Source organism: Suncus etruscus, chromosome 11 (genome assembly GCF_024139225.1).
Source record: "Suncus etruscus isolate mSunEtr1 chromosome 11, mSunEtr1.pri.cur, whole genome shotgun sequence".
Taxonomy (NCBI): Eukaryota; Metazoa; Chordata; class Mammalia; order Eulipotyphla; family Soricidae; genus Suncus; species Suncus etruscus.
Window position 1 is genome coordinate 8,656,915 of NC_064858.1, and position 17,683 is coordinate 8,674,597.

General features: G+C 52.3%; 1 protein-coding gene across 1 annotated transcript; it reads left to right on the forward strand.

Moving 5' to 3' along the window:
- Positions 1-3,021: 3,021 nt before the first annotated feature.
- Positions 3,022-17,004, forward strand: ANPEP (alanyl aminopeptidase, membrane). Its single transcript, XM_049783937.1, has 20 exons — positions 3,022-3,736; positions 5,024-5,166; positions 5,395-5,534; positions 5,796-5,922; positions 6,017-6,171; positions 6,542-6,655; positions 6,750-6,893; positions 6,973-7,038; positions 7,134-7,199; positions 8,810-8,982; positions 9,074-9,153; positions 9,498-9,631; positions 9,719-9,774; positions 10,205-10,355; positions 12,339-12,430; positions 12,686-12,796; positions 12,870-13,040; positions 13,792-13,932; positions 14,089-14,170; positions 16,855-17,004. Exons 1-20 carry the CDS (start codon positions 3,150-3,152, stop codon positions 17,002-17,004), a joined length of 2,883 nt encoding a protein of 960 aa, XP_049639894.1. The 5' UTR covers positions 3,022-3,149.
- Positions 17,005-17,683: the final 679 nt, after the last annotated feature.

Sequence of the window (17,683 nt, forward strand, 5' to 3'; positions counted from 1 at the left end):
AACCCTGAGTGCTTCCGGGTATGAGCTAAAAACCAAATAACAATAATAATACAGTAATAATGGTGTGAGAGTGGCAATTGTTGTTTGCATAGGTCCAGCAAAATATGGGGAAAATGAGAAAAAAGCCTTGGCCTAAATACAAGGAGACCTTACCCTTGAAGTTTTCTGGCATAAGACTGACTCTGGGTTCCAGGCATAATAGGTTGTCCAACCCCTGAGTCATTCTCTGTGGTCCCGGTGAAATTTTTCGCATATTAGCTGTTGTTGGTATCATATTCTTGTAGTTAAAAATTCTGTTTTTTGTTCATTTTCTTTATTGAAGTCAGGATGATGTGGAGCGTCCTCTAGTTTCACCTCCCCACTAGATGCAGAGAGCCCTGCCCTGCAAGCAGGTTGTTGCTATTGTTAAGTTGTCTGGGTGTTAAGAGAACACTCTTTGGAGTAAGTCAATGCCAGGGCAGTTGTAGGGTCTTCCCTGGTAGAGATTTGCTTTCTGGTGATATTATAGACAATTGTGGTTGTTTCTGTAGATGGTCCATGGTTCAGGGGTATATGGGCAATGTCCATTCTTCTGAGGCCTGAACCAAGTCATTCTACCAATGTTCAAGGTATAAGGCCTAACTGCATTACAAAATTTGTGTTCCTGGGGCTGGGCGGTGGCGCTAGAGGTAAGGTGCCTGCCTTGCCTGCACTAGCCTTGGACGGACCGCGGTTCGATCCCCCGGCGTCCCATATGGTCCCCCAAGCCAGGAGCGACTTCTGAGCGCATAGCCAGGAGTAACCCCTGAGCGTTACCGGGTGTGGCCCAAAAACCAAAAAAAAAAAAAAAAAAAAAAATTTGTGTTCCTATCTTTATTACGTAAGAACTTGTTTGCATATATAATATTTACCCATTTTAATGTGCCTATGCAAAAGAGAAACAATACCACAAGGTATTGATGCATCTGGTGGCCGAGGCCCCACTTATTTATTTATTTTTGGTTTTTGGGTCACACCCGGCAGCACTCAGGGGTTACTCCTGGCTCTACGCTCAGAAATTGCTCCTGGTAGGCTCAGGGGACCATATAGGATGCTGGGATGCCGACCTTCTGCATGCAAGGCAAACATCTTTACCTCCATGCTATCCCTCCGGCCCAAGGACCCACTTACTTTAATTTTGTTTTTGGTACGCACCTGGTGGTGTCAGGGGTTACTTCTGGTTCTGGGCTCAAGAGTTAATTCCTGGTAGTGCTCTGGGCACCATATCGGATGCCACGGATCGAACCTGGGTCATGCAAGTCAAGTGCCCTCCCTTCTTGCTATTGCTCTAGCCTGAGTAATTTTATTTTTGGGAAATAAATTTAGGGACCTCTGGGCTTAGTGGCCCTCTGGGAATCACAGATCGGCTGGCAAAAGTGTTGCGGATAGAGGTATGGTAAAAGGCGGTTGGCAGGAACTTGCTCTGACATGGTGGCTACAGCGTCTTGTCTGAGAAAGAGTTGAAAGATAAATGGGTCTATGGGGATAAAGAGATAGAATGGGGGGATGGAGGAGAGCTAGGAGTTATGGGGCCAGAGTGATAGCACAGTGGTAGGGCATTTGCCTTGCATGTGGCTGACCTGGGACAAATATGGGTTAGATTCCTGGCATCCCATATGGTCCCCCAGCCTGCCAGGAGTGATTTCTGAGTGCAGAGCCAGAAGTAACTCTTGTTTTGTTTTGGTTTTGGTTTTTGGGCCACACCCGGTGGTGCTCAGGGGTTACTCCTGGCTGTCTGCTCAGAAATAGCTCCTGGCAGGCATGGGGGACCATATGGGACACCGGGATTCAAACCAACCACCTTTGGTCCTGGATTGGCTGCTTGCAAGGCTGTGCTATCTCTCCGGGCTGCAGAAGTAACTCTTGAGTGCTGCTTGGTGTGGCCCTCCCCCGCCCCCCCCCAAAAAAAAAAACAACAAAAAAAACAGGAATTAAGGCATTTGCCTTGAATGGAGCCTACCCAAGCTTGATCCTTGGCACCAGATATTGTCCCCTGGGCACCAACAAGTGTGACCCAAAACCAAAAGGAAACAGGACTCATCCCAGCTTCTCTATCAATGCCTATTAAAAGAAATCACGGGACCGGAGAGATAGCATGGAGGTAAGGCATTTATTTGCCTTTCATACAGATGGTCAGTGGTTCGAATCTCGGCATCCCATATGGTCCCCTGAGCATAGAGCCAGGAGTAACCCCTGAGCATGGCTGGGTGTGACCCAAAAACCAAAAACCAAAAAAAAAAAAAAAGAAAAGGAAAAAAATCAAGATATGAATTACTCCATCTGGGCAGCCATTGGGGGTGGGGAGGCCCCACCTGGGAGCTGGATTGTTTGTGGGTGAGCTACACCTGCCTACTTTGGTCAAGGACAGGGTTGGGGTGGACTGACAGATGTTTTCACTGCTGGGAAGAGATTTTTATGGAGGACAATAAGGAAAGGACAGGGTTAAAGGTCCTTATTGCTAAACATTTCTCACTTGAGCAGTTTCACAAATTGGAATAAGGGCTATGATTCGGGAGTGCAAAGTTAGTAGTCCTCATTAGGGGGGCTATTTCTAGCCACAGAGCCTTTGAGCACCTCCCCTAAATCAATGATATCTAGGATGGTCGAAGGTGTGGTGTTCAATTCCCAGTCATCACCAGGTAATGGGTAAGCCTTTACAAACGTCTTGTCTTTAGAAAATAAAAAAGGCAAAAATAGGAAGGGAGGGAGGAATTTTCAGCATGAGGGAACCCACAGGTTCTCCACCTTGCATCCTTGCAAGTTCAGAGACACCCCCTCCTCGACCCTCCACCTTTCTGCTTCTCCTGCCTCTGGATCCTGGGATGCCCTTCCCAAGCTCCACCTTTCACCCCCATCAATGATCGATTCCCCCCAGCACGGCCTTTTGCACAGGGCAGGGCCTGTGTGTGACCAGCCCTTTGCTCTCAGCAGAAACCTGCATCCTGGCGCTGCATCTCCACGGAGCCTGGGGGACTGTGTCTGGCCTAGCCCAGTGACCTTCGCCTCTCAGAACCAAAGGACCCTGGTTAATCTTTGCCCAGGCGACTCCTCCCTCACCAGGGGATATAAGTGAGACAGCAGCCGCCCGCTGTCTCCTGCCCTGGGCCTCTGCGGCATCCCCTGCCCTCACCATGGCCAAGGGCTTCTTCATCTCCAAGACCGTGGGGATCCTGGGGATCATCCTAGGCTTGGCAGCTGTGAGTACCATCATCGCCCTGTCCGTGGTGTACTCGCAGGAAAAGAACAAGAACAATGCTGAAAGCAACACGGTGCCCCCCACCAACGTGCCCCCCACCGCTGCCACCACCCCGGACCCCAACCTGCCGTGGAACAAGTACCGCCTGCCCGACTCTCTGTTCCCACATTCCTATAGCGTGCAGCTGCGACCCTTCCTGACCCCCAACAACCAGGGACTCTATGTGTTTGAAGGCTCCAGTACCGCCCGCTTTGTGTGCTTAAAGGCCACCGACAAAGTCATCATTCACAGCAAGAAGCTTAACTACACGACAGCACCGGTGTTGCGTAGTGTGGATGGTGCCCAGGCCCCTGCCATCGAGCGTTGGCAACTGGTCGAGTTAACCGAGTATTTGGTGCTGCACCTCAAGGAATCGCTCCAGCAGGGCAAGACCTATGACCTGGACACGAAGTTTGTGGGCGAGCTGGCCGATGACCTGGCTGGCTTCTACCGCAGCGAGTACATGGACAACGGCGTCAAAAAGTAAGTGAGGGGGCCGGAGAGATAGCATGGAGGTAAGGCGTTTGCCTTTCATGCAGGAGGTCATCGGTTCGAATCCCAGCGTCCCATATGGTCCCCCGTGCCTGCCAGGAGCAATTTCTGAGCCTGGAGCCAGGAATAACCCCTGAGCACTGCCGGGTGTGATCCAAAAACCACAAAAAAAAAAAAAAAAAAAAGTAAATGAGGGTTGGAGAGATAGCAAGGAGGTATGGCGTTTGCCTTGCATGCAGAAGGACCAGAAGGACGGTGATTTGAATCCCAGCATCCCATATGGTTCTTCGAGCCTGCCAGGAGCGATTTCTGAGCGTAGAGCCAGGAGTGACTCCTGAGCGCTGCTGGGTGTGACCCAAAAACAAAAACAAAAGTGAGGGGGACCGGATAGATAGCATATTGGTAGGGCATTTGCGTGGAACATGGCTGATCCCAGATCGATCTGGATTGGATCCTCAGCATCCCATATGGTGCCCTGAGTGCCGCTGGGTGTGGGCCCCACTCCAAAAGAAATGAGAAAAAGAAGTGAGGGCTGCTGGGGCTGGAGTGGTAACACAGTGGAGAGAAAGTTGCCTTTGCATGGGTCAACCCAGGTTTAATCCCCGACATCCTATAGGGTTCCCCTAAAAGCACTGTATAGAGCCAGGAGGAACCCCTAAGTGCTGCTGGAGAGGGGGAGATTCAATGTCTTTGTTTTCTTTGGGGGACCACACCCAGCAGTGTTCAGAGCTTCTGGTTCTATCTGGGCTTGTGGGGATCCCTCTATGATGCTGGGGATCAAACCTAAGTAGACTATGCAAGACCCATGGACAGAGCCCTTGCCAGCCCCTCCCATCCAGTGCGGCAGGTGATAACTCTGCCCAAATTTTCAGCTTCCCTTTCCCAGGTCTGGGGTCAGGGTGGGGGATAAAATTGCCTTGCAAGGCTGGGGCAATAGCATAGCGGGTAAGGTGTTTGTCTTGCATGCTGCCAACCACGATTTGATCCTTGGCATCCCATAGGGTTCCTTGAGCCTGCCAGCAGTAATTCCTGAGTGCAGAGCCAGGAGTAACCCCTGAGCACCCCCCACTGGTGTGGCCTCCAAACAAACAAAAGTAAATAATAAAAAAGGAAAAAGGAAGAGTCCCTGGTAGCTAGGGAAACTGAGGCACAGGAGAAAAGCTAATCAACACTTGGACCCTCGTTCCAGGGAAGAAGCCTGGAGGCTTTCTGGCAGAGGTGGGCACAGTGTCAGCCTGCTGTGCCCTCAAGGTGCCTACTAACTCCATTTTTGGGCAGGGTGGTGGCCACAACCCAGATGCAGGCGGCCGACGCCCGGAAGTCCTTCCCGTGCTTCGACGAGCCAGCCATGAAGGCCATTTTCAATATCTCCCTCATCTACCCCAAAGAGTACCATGCTCTCTCCAACATGCCCCCCAAGGGTGAGTGGACAACTGGGGAACCAAGCTCGGTGCCCTCACCCCCAGGCCTGGGTGCTGGGCTATGCCTGGGTGGGTTGAGGATCACTGGGAGCGGCCCCTGGACCGAAGCCTGAGCCCACTTGGGAGGTCACTCAAAACCCAAGGCCACAGGCTTGGAAAGCGGATGCCCCTGGGCTGGGATGCAGTGGGAGGGAAGCACCCCCACATCCCCAAATTCCTTGTGCCCAGGTCCTGACACAGAATATTCCAAAGACCCCAATTGGCGTGTCATTGAGTTCCAGACTACCCCCAAAATGTCCACGTACCTCCTGGCCTACATCGTGAGCCAGTTCGACAGCGAGAAGGCTGAAACAGCCAATAAGGTCCAGGTAGGGAGCAGTAAGAGCACCCCCTCGCCCTCTCTGGGGATGGACCCAGCCGCCCCAGCTTGAGGGACATCCCAGACAAGTTCCTTAAATTCTTTTGCTCTCAGTCTCTGTAACTGAAAAATGGGTTTTTGCTCCTCACACACGTGTGGCAGCCGGGACTCCCTGCCTCCTGGCCTGACCTGTCCTGAGCTGGCCAGGGTCTCCGTAAACCATGTCCCCACAATTCCTCCAACCTCCTCCTTCCTTCCCATCTGCCTCCAGATCAAGATCTGGGCCAGACCCAGTGCGGTCCAGGCAGGTCATGCTCAATATGCCCTGAAAGTCACCGGGCCCATCCTGGACTTCTTTGCCAGACATTATAATACTGCCTACCCGCTCAGTAAATCTGGTGAGTGAGGGTTGAGGGTTCTTGGGGATGGACAGATGGTGCTCCACCTGCAAGATGGGGGGATCCCTTGCCAACTGCCTGTCCCCCTCCACAGACCAGATAGGCCTTCCTGACTTCAATGCCGGTGCCATGGAGAACTGGGGACTGGTGACATACCGTGAAAACTCACTGCTCTTCGACCCATACTCCTCCTCCATTGGCAACAAGGAGCGGGTGGTCACTGTCATTGCTCACGAGCTGGCGCACCAGGTAGCCCCCACCAGAGATGGGCAGAGTGGAAGAGCATTGGGGGCAGGGTTCAGCAGCTGGACGGGTGGAGTCCCAATATCTGTGGTTGCAGGGTGGTGGAAGCTTCAGCAGCTGGAGGGGTAAAGTCCCAACATCTGTGGTTGCAAGGTGGGGGGAGCTTCAGCAGCTGGAGGGGTGGAGTCCCAACATCTGTCCTTGCTGAGTGGGTGGGGCTTCAACACCTGGGGGTGGAATCTCAACATCTGTCCTTGCTGGGTGGGTGAGGCTTCAGCAGCTGGGAGGAGGTTTGGGTGGGACTTCGCAGCTGTAGTTCCTGGGGAGGAGTCTGGGTAGCTGTGGCCCCTGGCTGGGCTGACACTGACATCTACAGTGGTTTGGGAACCTGGTGACCGTGGCCTGGTGGAACGACCTGTGGCTGAATGAAGGTTTTGCATCCTACGTGGAGTACCTGGGCGCTCACCATGCGGAGCCTGACTGGAATCTGGTGAGTTGTGGGGTTACAGGGCCAGGGAAAGCTGGGGCCAGGGACCAACACTTGGCCTCCTCCCTGAATTTGCTGACGGTCTGGTTCTTAACAGCAAGACCTCATGGTGTTGAACGAGGTGTACCGGGTGATGGCCGTGGATGCGCTGGCCTCCTCTCACCCGCTGTCCACCCCCGCCAATGAGGTCAACACCCCCGCGCAGATCAGCGAACTCTTCGACGCCATCTCCTACAGCAAGGTGCGCCCCTTTTCTAGGTGAAGGGAGGAGTAGGCCACCCCAGCTTCCTTCTGACCCTTCTTCCCCTGTCCACTCCCAGGGAGCCTCGGTGCTCAGGATGCTGTCCACCTTCTTGACGGAGGATTTGTTCAAGGAGGGCCTGGCGGTGAGTCCCTGGGGCCGGCACCCAGCGGGCAGGCTGCAGAGCTGGGCCAGCTCCGACCTCACCTCACCTGCTGTTGTCTCCCTGTGTCTCCACAGTCTTACCTCCATGCCTTCTCCTACAACAACACCGTCTACCAGGACCTGTGGAACCACCTGCAGAAGGTGGGTAACAGCTAGCACTTCAAAGAACTCTTTAGGAGAGAGAGATAGGTGATTTCACCAGCTAGAGCAGACCATAGGTTCAGATTTGAGAGAGACAGAGAGAGAGAGAGAGAGAGAGACAGAGACAGAGACAGAGAGACAGAGAGAGACAGAGAGACAGAGGGAGAGACAGAGAAACAGACAGAGAAAGAAAGACAGAGACAGATGTCAGCAAGTTAGAGTCTGATTAATTCTGATTGTTTCATAGTAAAATTATGATGAGACCCCATTTCATGCACATGGAAAATTTCACAATTCAGAGCTGCTGAGACAGGAGAGAGAGAGAGAGAATGAGAGAGAAAGAGACAGAGACAGAGAGAAAGAGGTTCTGTGGCCTTCCTGGCATTGAGGGGAACTCCCAGAATCTCTTCTTGTACCCCCAAGCCTGGTTCTTGACTCCCCATTTGCACAGCTGATGGCTGACCCTGCAGGGCCTTGGACCTGCCCATGGACTACCTCCTTTTTTTGTTTTATTTTTTGATCACATCTGGTGACACTTATGACAAACTATGCACTCAGAAAAGGCTCCTGGCTCGAGAGACCCTATGGGATGCCGGGGATCGAACCCAGGTCCATCCAGGATTAGCCACGTGCAAGGCAAATGCCCTACCACTGTGCTATTGATCTGACCTCTACCTCTCTTCCTTGTTTCAGTTTCCCCCTCTTTCTTCCCCTCCAAAGTCAAGTGGCTCTCTACATCTCTCTCTCCTCTCAGCTCCCATTCCCCAAGCAGATCTTCTCTTTTGCCTTATTCTCAATTTCTTTTTTTTTTCCTTTTCTTTTTTTTTTTTTTTTTTTTGGTTTTTTGGTCAAACCTGGCAGTGCTCAGGGTTTACTCCTGGCTATCTGCTCAGAAATAGCTCCTGGCAGGCACGGGGGACCATATGGGACACCGGGATTCGAACCAACCACCTTTGGTCCTGGATGGGCTGCTTGCAAGGCAAACGCCGCTGTGCTATCTCTCCGGGCCCTATTTTCAATTTCTTTAGGGGAGCACCATGTTGCCAAGGGTCTACTTCCTACCCTTGGCAGTACTTGGGAGGGGTTCATGCATTGCCAGAGATCAAACCAGAGCCCCCACATACAAAGTATTTGGAGTTTCTCCTGGGCCTCTGTTTTGATTTTGGTTAAATCCTAGGGGCTGTCAGCAAAGCAGTTAGAAATGCCAGGCACAGGTGTAGGGAAGATAAGATCCTTGGGGGGGTGGCATTGAAGTAGTACTGGGTGGGGCTAAGAGAAAGAGTACAGTGGGGAGGAGACATGTCTTGCATGTGTTGACCTGGGTTTGATCCCCAGGCATCTCATATAAACCTCAAACCCTCCAGGAGTGATGCCTTAATCCAGAGCCAGGAGCAAGCCCTGGGTGCTGCAGATACAACCCCCCTCCCCCACAAAAAGAGTGTATAGGAATGAAAGCACTGGGCCTTGAGGTGATAACTGAACACCATAGGGTGTAAGCTCCATAATAGACCCTGGAAGACAATAGCTCCCCAGATCCAGAATGCTGGGGGTCGGGTCTTCGGGGCCATGCAAGTGTGCTGAGCTGAGCCAGATCCTCCCTACCCCCACAGGCTGTGGATAACCGCAAGTACCCACTACCCACATCTGTGAGTAACATCATGGACCGCTGGATCCTGCAGATGGGCTTCCCTGTCGTCACTGTGGACACCACCAATGGGACCATCTCCCAGAAGCACTTCCTCCTCGACCCTGAGTCCAACGTCACCCGCCCCTCACCATTCAAGTGAGCGGGGTTGTAGGTGGGGCAGAAGTTTGTCTCTAGTCATGTCCCCTGACCCCCTGGGACTCCTTTGGTCTCCCCTTAATCCTTGCAGGTACCTCTGGATCATTCCCATCTCGTGGATGAAAGCTGGTGCAGAGCAGGAGTCTTTCTGGCTGAATGGGACAGAGAGAGGTAATGCTGTCCTCCCTGCCCCTGACACACCATCTTCCAGATGTTCTCTTCATCTCCCCTTTCCTGTTGGGCTACTCCCCATCCCTCTGGTGCTCTCCCGCTGTCCTATCATTCTGGTCTCCAGCATCTCTAGTCACTTTTGTTTTGGGGCCACACTTGGCAAGACGTAGGCCTTACTCTGGCTTTGCACTCAGGGAGTTATTCCTGGCGGTGCTCATGGGACCCTATGGGATCCCAGGAATGTGATCCCAGTGGGAGGGCTGAGGCTTAGGCCCAGGAGGGTCCAAGGTGAGTCTGCAGCGCTTCTGAGAATCCCGACCCTCCTCCCCCTCCCGGACACACAGAACAGAATAATTCTCTCCAAACCAACGCCAACGAGTGGCTGCTCCTGAACCTTAATGTGACTGGCTATTTCCGAGTCAACTACGATGAAGGCAACTGGAAGAAGCTTCAGAATCAGCTACAGAACGACCTGTCGGTGGGTGACTGAGGAGGCCCCTCACTGCCCAGGACAGGCCCGGGGTGGTGCCCTTGGCTGCCGCTCATGCGCTGTTGCCACCTCTAGGTCATCCCCAGCATCAACCGTGCGCAGATCATCCACGATGCCTTCACGCTGTCCAGGTGAGCCCCCACAGCCCAGCAATCCACACTGTCACCCCGGAACCTTGAATCCCTGGCCAGAAGTCCCTGACAGCCAGGTCCAGGCCTATTTTGGTTGTCGGTCTCGGTGTTTTGTTTTGTTTTTAAATTTTTGGGCCACACGCTACAGCATTCAGGGGTTACTCCTGGCTTTGTGCTCGGAAATCACTCTTGGCAGGGTTCAGGGAACCCTATGGGATGCCGGGGATCGAACTAACTTGGGCCGCCTACAACCAGCCTTGGCCACGTACACGGCAAACTCCCTCCACGATGTGGAGGGTTTTTCTGGGGCTCATTCTTCAGTCCCACTTTGGATTGGGGCTGACTTGACTCGTTGAACTCCTTGACTCCTGAGACTGACTTTATGGGGGCCCTGAGGTAAGCTTACCTGTGTCATTCCCTTTGTCTCCAGTGCTGGGATGGTAGGGGTGACTCTGGCCCTGGACAACACCCTCTTCCTGAGCAAAGAGGTCGAGTACATGCCTTGGCAGGCAGCCTTGGACAGCTTGAGCTACTTCAAGCTCATGTTCGACCGTACGAAAGAAGTCTATGACCCCATGAAGGTGCGAGGGCTTTGGGCAGGATGGATTCTGGTGGGATACCACTGTGGGGGAGAGTGTCCCCACACACACACACTGGCGGTTCTAGAGGAGGTGCAGCGTGTATTGTGAACAAGGGGCTCTGACATCTAGCTGCTGTTGCAGCTTTGGTAAACTTTTTTTGTTTTTGCTTTGGGGCCACTCCTGGCTATACTCAGGAATCACTCCTGGCTCTGAGCTCAAGAGTCAATCCTGGGAGGCTTGGGGGACCATATGGAATGCCAGGGATCGAACCCGGGTCCATCCCAGGTTGGCCGTGTGCAAGGCAAATGCCTTACCGCTGTGCTATTTACCAGCTTTGGTAAACTTTGGAGAGGCAAGAATAAAACCTGGGGAAGGCTTGTCCAGAGTAGCCTAGTCCTGCTGACCAATGAGAATAAAGATGATGTAATGGGGCCCGGAGAGATAGCACAGCGGTGTTTGCCTTGCACGCAGCCGATCCAGGACCTAAGGTGGTTGGTTGGAATCCCGGTGTCCCATATGGTCCCCCGTGCCTGCCAGGAGCTATTTTTGAGCAGACAGCCAGGAGTAACCCCTGAGCACCACCGGGTGTGGCCCAAAAACAAAATACAAAACAAAAACAAAAATAAAAAAAGATGATGTAATGACTTTTTTGGTTGTTTTTGTTTTTTGGGCCACACCCATTTGAGGCCCAGGGGTTACTCCTGGCTAAGTGCTCAGAAATTGCCCCTGGCTTGGGGGGACCATATGGGATGCCAGGGGATCCAACCTCGGTCCTTCCTTGGCTAGCGCTTGCAAGGCAGACACTTTACCTCTAGCGCCACCTCTCGGGCCCCTATGACATTTGACCAATGAAAATAAAAGATTGGACCCTGTCAATGACAAGGATCTAATGACAGTGGGGGGAGGGGCAGGGGAGGGAACACTTACAAAGGGTTGGAGGACAGCTCTGGGTACAGGTTCTTTTTTTTGTTTTGTTTTGTTTTTTGTTTTTTGATTTTTGGGTCACACCCGGTGGTGCTCAGGGGTTATTCCTAGCTGTCTGAGCAGAAATAGCTCCTGGCAGGCACGGGGGACCATATGGGACACCGGAATTCGAACCAACCACCTTTGGTCCTGGATTGGCTGCTTGCAAGGCAAACGCCGCTGTGCTATCTCTCCGGGCCTGGGTACAGGTCCTTTAAGCACTCTGCCCCCTCATTCCTTCTGGAACCTTCTGAACCTTCTGGACTTCTAAATTCTTTTTTTTTTTTTTGGGTGGGGGGGGCAATCCAGTCGTTCAGGAATCATTCCTGGCAGGCTTGGGGGACCCGATGGGATGCTGGAGAGCGAACCTGGGTTGGCTGTAGGCAAAGCAAACACCCTCCCAGTCCTCCTGGATTCTTTTTTTGTTTTGTTTTTGGGTCACACCCAGCAGTGCTCAGGGGTTACTCCTGGCTCTACGCTCAGAAATCACTCCTGGCAGGCTCGGGGGACCATATGGGATGCTGGAATTCTAACCACTGTTCTTCTGCATGCAAGGCAAACACCTTATCTTCATGCCATCTCTCCGGCCTCTGGATTCTTTTTATTTATTTATTTATTTTTGGTTTTTGGGCCACACCCAGTGATGCTCAGGGGTTACTTCTGGCTATGCGCTCAGAAATCGCTCCTGGCTTAGGTCATTGGGGGATCAAACCCAGGTCCGTCCTGGGTCAGCCGCAAGTAAGGCAAATGCCCTACCACTGGTCACCGCTCCAGTCTCCCCACCACTCTGCCCATCCTCCTGTGGTTCTATGTGGTTCATCCAGATGTTTCTCACCAAGCATTTGTGGGAGAAAGGAGGGTGGGTGATCCCTGCTGCTGTTCAGATGCCCAGAATCCCACTTATTTCTAGACTCTGTCCCCACCCCACCCCCAGGATGTTGGGGTCTTGGGGCTTTGTATGGGCTACAGCCCTGCATGCCTGGTCGGTGCCTCTTGAACACTCCTCTTTTCACTCCACAGAACTATCTGAAGAAGCAGGTCACACCCCTCTTCAATCATTTCAAAACTGTAACCAAAGACTGGAGTCAGCGCCCAACCACACTTATGGACCAGTGAGTGCTCTCCCGGAGGTCCTGCCCAGAGTTTGGCGTCCCAAGGCCCAGCTCAGTGCCCGACAGGGAGAGTCTACTTGTATGAGGCTCAGAATGTAGTTCTGTCTCTTCAAAGTCCCCGAAATATCTTGGGAGACCAAGGAAGCTCAGGCCTGAAGCACAAAAAAGCAAACAGGGGCACCCAGAGGTATGGGTTGGGCTGCAGGCTTTGAGTTGGGGGGGTCCTGGTGGGCTGAACTGTGTCCATTGGGACAGGTACAATGAAGTCAACGCCATCAGCACTGCCTGCTCCAGTGGGCTCCAGGAGTGCCAAACTCTGGTGCAGAACCTTTACCGAACGTGGATGCAGGACCCTACAAACAACACGTGAGTGTGCCCTGTCCACCCTTCTGTCTCCCTCTGGCCCAATACCCCCCTGTTAATCAGCTGTGTCCCCCAGGATCATCCACCCCAACTTGCGCTCTGCCGTGTACTGCAACGCGATCTCCCTGGGTGGTGCCGCCGAGTGGAATTTTGCCTGGGAACAGTTCCGGAATGCCACCGTGGTGAACGAGGCTGACAAGCTCCGAGCTGCTCTGGCCTGCAGCACCAACGTGGACATCCTGCAGAGGTGATGCCCCGCTTGGTTTGTGGGAGTCCCCCAGGGGCCTTGTGTCCCCTCCCCACTTCTCAGATGAGGTCACTAAATTGGCTGGAGGGAGGGTGTTGACCTTGCACGCATCAACCCAGCACCTCATAAGATCCCTCGAGCCTGCTGGGGGGAATTCCTGAATGCAGAGTCTAAAGCCTCTGAGCACAGCCATTGTGGCCCCAAACACAGTAATTAAAAAAGAAAAAAGGGGGGCCCAGAGACATAGCACAGTGGTGTTTGCCTTGCAAGCAGCCGATCCAGGACTTAAGGTGCTTGGTTCGAATCCCGGCATCCCTTATGTTCCCTGTGCCTGCCAGGAGCTATTTCTGAGCAGATAGCCAGGAGTAAAACCCTGAGCACCGCCCGGTGTGGCCCAAAAACCAAAATAAAAAAAAAATGAAAAAAGGGGACTGGAGAGATGGCACGGAGGTAGGGCATTTGCCTTCCATGCAGAAGGACAATGGTTCAAATCCTGGCATCCTATATGGTCCCCCAAGCCTGCCAGGAGCAATTTCTGAGCATAGAGTCAGGAGTGACCCCTGAACGCTGTCGGAGTGACCCCCCCCCCCAAAAAAAAACCCCAAATAATTAAAAAGAAAAGAGAAGGAGGTCATGGAGACTTGGAGAAGCTAAGTATTTGCTCTAGTGCAGAAGAAGGTTTGGTGCTGGGGAGGCAAAAATGGACCCACCACAGCAGGTACCCCTCAACAAGTGGCCTTGTCTCTAACAGGTACCTGGAATATGCCCTAGACCCTAACTTCATCCGGAAACAGGACGCCACCTCCACCATCACCAGCATCGCCAGCAACCCCCTGGGGCAAACGCTGGCCTGGACTTTCGTGAAGTACAACTGGAAGAAGCTCTTTGAGGAGTGAGTGTGCAGAGGGATGGGCAGGAGGCAGGCAGCTGACGGGGGGCTCCACATTTTCGTCATAATCCCTGGTAATGTACGCGTAGACACGTCTGTCCGTGCTGCCCGTCAGCACCTAAGCACACCCCCAACCCTGTCCCTCTGATCTCTCCACAGCTACGGTGGCGGCTCCTTCTCCTTCGCCAACCTCATACAGGCAGTTACAAGGCGCTTTAATACCGAGGATGATCTGAAACAGGTAAAGTGACCCAGGACACTGGTTTCTTCCATAAAGTGGCCTAGGACATTGGTTTCTTCCATGGGGGGTGGGGGTGTCTCTTGGGTTTCCCAGACCACACAGACTCTCATGTTTTTGCTGGGAAACTGCAGGAGTTCAGGTTTTTGTTTGCTCATTTTGCCTTTTTAATTACCTTATTTGAACATGGTGGTTATAAAATTGTTCATGGTTGAATTTCAGCCATTCAATGTACAACAAACACTCTTCACTAGGGCACATTTTCTGCTACCGTTGTTCCAGTTCCTCTCCCGTCTTCTTCCCTACCTCTCTCTGGGACAGTCATTTTTCTCTTTCTCTCCTTTCTTTTTTTTTTTAGACACTAGTTTGCAATATTGATTGTTACAGAAGGGGCATCATATGTGTCACTATCAAATATCCTTTCAGTACCCATTTTTTTTATCAAGAGCAGGGATCCTTAAAAAATGTTTTTTAGGGCCAGAGAGATAGCATGGAGGTAAAGCCTTTGCCTTTCATGCAGGAGGTCATCGGTTCGAATCCCGGCATTCCATATGGTCCCCTGTGCCTGCCAGGAGCAGTTTCTGAGCCTGGAGCCAGGAATAACCCCTGAGCACTGCCGGGTGTGACCCAAAAACCACACACACAAAAAAATTTTTTTGGTTTTGGACCACACTTGGTGATACTCAGAGGTTACTCTTGGCTATGTGCTCAGAAATTGCTTCTGGTTTAGGGGACCATATGGGAAGCCAGGGATTGAACCAAGGTTCCTCCTGGGTCAGCAGCATGCAAGGCAAATACCTTACCACTGTGCTATCTCTGGCCTCAGGGATCCTCAACCTTTTTTTTTTTTGTTTTTTTTTTTTTTTTGGTTTTTGGGTCACACCGGCGTTGCTGAGGGGTTACTCCTGGCTGTCTGCTCAGAAATAGCTCCTGGCAGGCACGGGGGACCATATGGGACACCGGGATTCAAACCAACCACCTTTGGTCCTGGATCAGCTGCTTGCAAGGCAAACACTGCTGTGCTATCTCTCCGGGCCCAATCCTCAACCTTTTAATTAATTAATTAATTTTTGTTTTTTGGGGGGGCCACACCCAGTGGCACTCAGGGGTTTTCCAGGCTCACTTGTGGCAGGCTTGGGGGGACCATATGGGATGCCAGGGATCTCTTCTGGGTCTGTCCCAGATCCACAGTGTGCAAGGCAAACACCCTACCGCTTTGCTATCATTCCAGCCCCATCCTCAAACTTTTTAAACAGGGGGTCAAACTATAGTTTAAAAAGAATCTATGAAAAAAAGAAAAAAAGGGGCCGGAGAGATAGCATGGAGGGTAAGGCATTTGCCTTTCATGCAGAAGGTCATCGGTTCGAATCCTGGCGTCCCATATGGTCCCCCGATCCTGCAAGGAGCGATTTCTGAGCATGAAGCCAGGAGTCACCCCTGGGCGCTGCCGGGTGTGACCCAAAAAACAAAAAAAGAAAAAAAGAAAAAAAAAAGAATCTATGAACAAAGTGGCTGTAGTTTGAGGACCCCTGATCAAGAGTGATCAGTTCCAACTGTCATTGTCACAGTGGACCCTTCTCTATCCCAATTGCATTGTTCCACTCTTTGTGACAAGCTTCCTACCATGAGAGTCCTCCTGGCCCTCATCTCTATTGTCTCTGGCTATTATCATCTATCCTTAATTTTTTTATATCCCACAAATGAATGAATTATTCAGTGTCTATCCCTTTCTGTGTGTGTGTGTGTGTGTGTGTGGTTTTTTTGTTTTTGGGCCACACACAGCGGTGCTCAGGGGTTACTCCTGGCTGTCTGCTCAGAAATAGCTCCTGGCAGGTACGGGGGACCATATGGGACACCGGGATTCGAACCAACCACCCTAGGTCCTGGATTGGCTGCTTGCAAGGCAAACACCGATGTACTATCTCTCCAGGCCCCTCTGTGTGTTTTTTGTTGTTGTTGTTTTATTTAGTTTTGTTTAGTTTTTGGGCCACACTCGATGAAGCTCAGGGGTTACTCCTGGCTCTGCACTTGGAAATCATTGCTTCTGGCTTGGGGGACCATATGGGATGCCAGGGGATCGAACCTTGGTCTGTCCTAGGCTAGTGCACTAGGCAGATGCCTTAAGGCTTGCAGCACCACTCTGGTCCCAAAACTACTTGTGTTCTTTTTTTTTTCTTGTTTGTTTGTTTTGGGACCACACCAGACAATGTTCAGGGGTTACTCCTGGCTCTGCATTCAGAAATCACTCCTGGCAGGCTTGGGGACCTCATGGGATGCTTAGGGATTGAACTTGGGCCATTCACATGCAAGGCAAACGCTCTAGCTCTACCTGCTGTGCTATTGCTCCAACCCCTATCCCTCTCCCTCTGACTCATATTTCACTCAGTGCTTATATTTGGTTTTTGCTTTTGGGCCACACCCAGCGGTGCTCAGGGCTTACTCTTGGCTCTGCACTTAGGGATCACTCCTGGCAGTGCTCAGGGGACCCCCTGAGATTCCGGGAATTGAGCCTGGGTTGGGCCTGCGCAAGGCAAGCTCCTTCCCCTATGAGCTGTGGCTCTAGCCAGTCCATGTTTGTTTTGGGGGGCCACACCTGATGCCAGGTTTAAACTTCCTTGGGGTCCCGTCCCTGGGGGTGCAGACTTTTCTCTGCCCGATCTGGACTGAACAGCTTCCTTCTCCGGCAGCTGGAGCAGTTTAAGAAGGACAATATGGACACAGGCTTCGGCTCCGGCACAAGGGCACTGGAGCAAGCCCTGGAGAAGACCAAAGCCAACATCAAGTGGGTGGCAGCCAACAAGAAACTCATCCAGGACTGGTTCAACCAGAACCAGTAATGCCTGGCAGTCCTGGGCCCCGCTGTGCCCGTCTCCGGAGACCCCCCACAAACACATCTCACTCCCAAGGCATAGTCTGGCCTCCTGAGCCTGCCATCTCTGCCCAGTGCTTGATCACTTCCTCCTGGTGACCCCGGTGACCCGCCCCACCTCACTGATCTCAGGGAACCCCACCTCCCCCCGGGTCTCCCCCTGGAGGATGAGTTCTTGGAAGAGATCCTGGAACTTGAGGGACCCTCCAGGACACCAGATCTGTATATTTTTTTTTCTAAGAGAAAATGTAAATAAAGATTTTCTAAAGGAGTTCCAAAGACTTGTGATAAACCCCATCTGGGCATTAATGGGAATGAGGGCCCTGGGGTAAGGTCCCGGGATCACACAGGGGAGAACCACCCACCTTCGGTGCTTTGAGTCCCAAGGCAGCCCCTAAGTGCCTAGTGCTGGGGACCTACCTGATATGGGGAAGCCAGTTGTAGAGTTCCCACAAGAGGTGGGGCCAGGCATGGACAGGTACCTACCCTAACAGAAACCAGGATGCTTGGAGGGAGGGGGTCCCACTCGAAGCCCTGAGAGCCTTGGAGCCATGGGAGAAAGAGGTCACATTGGGGGGAGTCTTGAGCTGGGTCCCTCATATCCTTAAGGCTCATGGCTAGAAATGTGAATTTGTGATTCTAGTTAC

Excerpts from the sequence above, each read along its gene's own strand:
- ANPEP (XM_049783937.1), top strand. The coding sequence starts at position 3,150 with ATGGCCAAGGGCTTCTTCATCTCCAAGACCGTGGGGATCCTGGGGATC. Across the intron at positions 6,656-6,749 it reads CGGAGCCTGACTGGAATCTG|CAAGACCTCATGGTGTTGAA; the intron begins GTGAGTTGTGGG and ends GGTTCTTAACAG. Across the intron at positions 7,200-8,809 it reads TGTGGAACCACCTGCAGAAG|GCTGTGGATAACCGCAAGTA; the intron begins GTGGGTAACAGC and ends CTACCCCCACAG.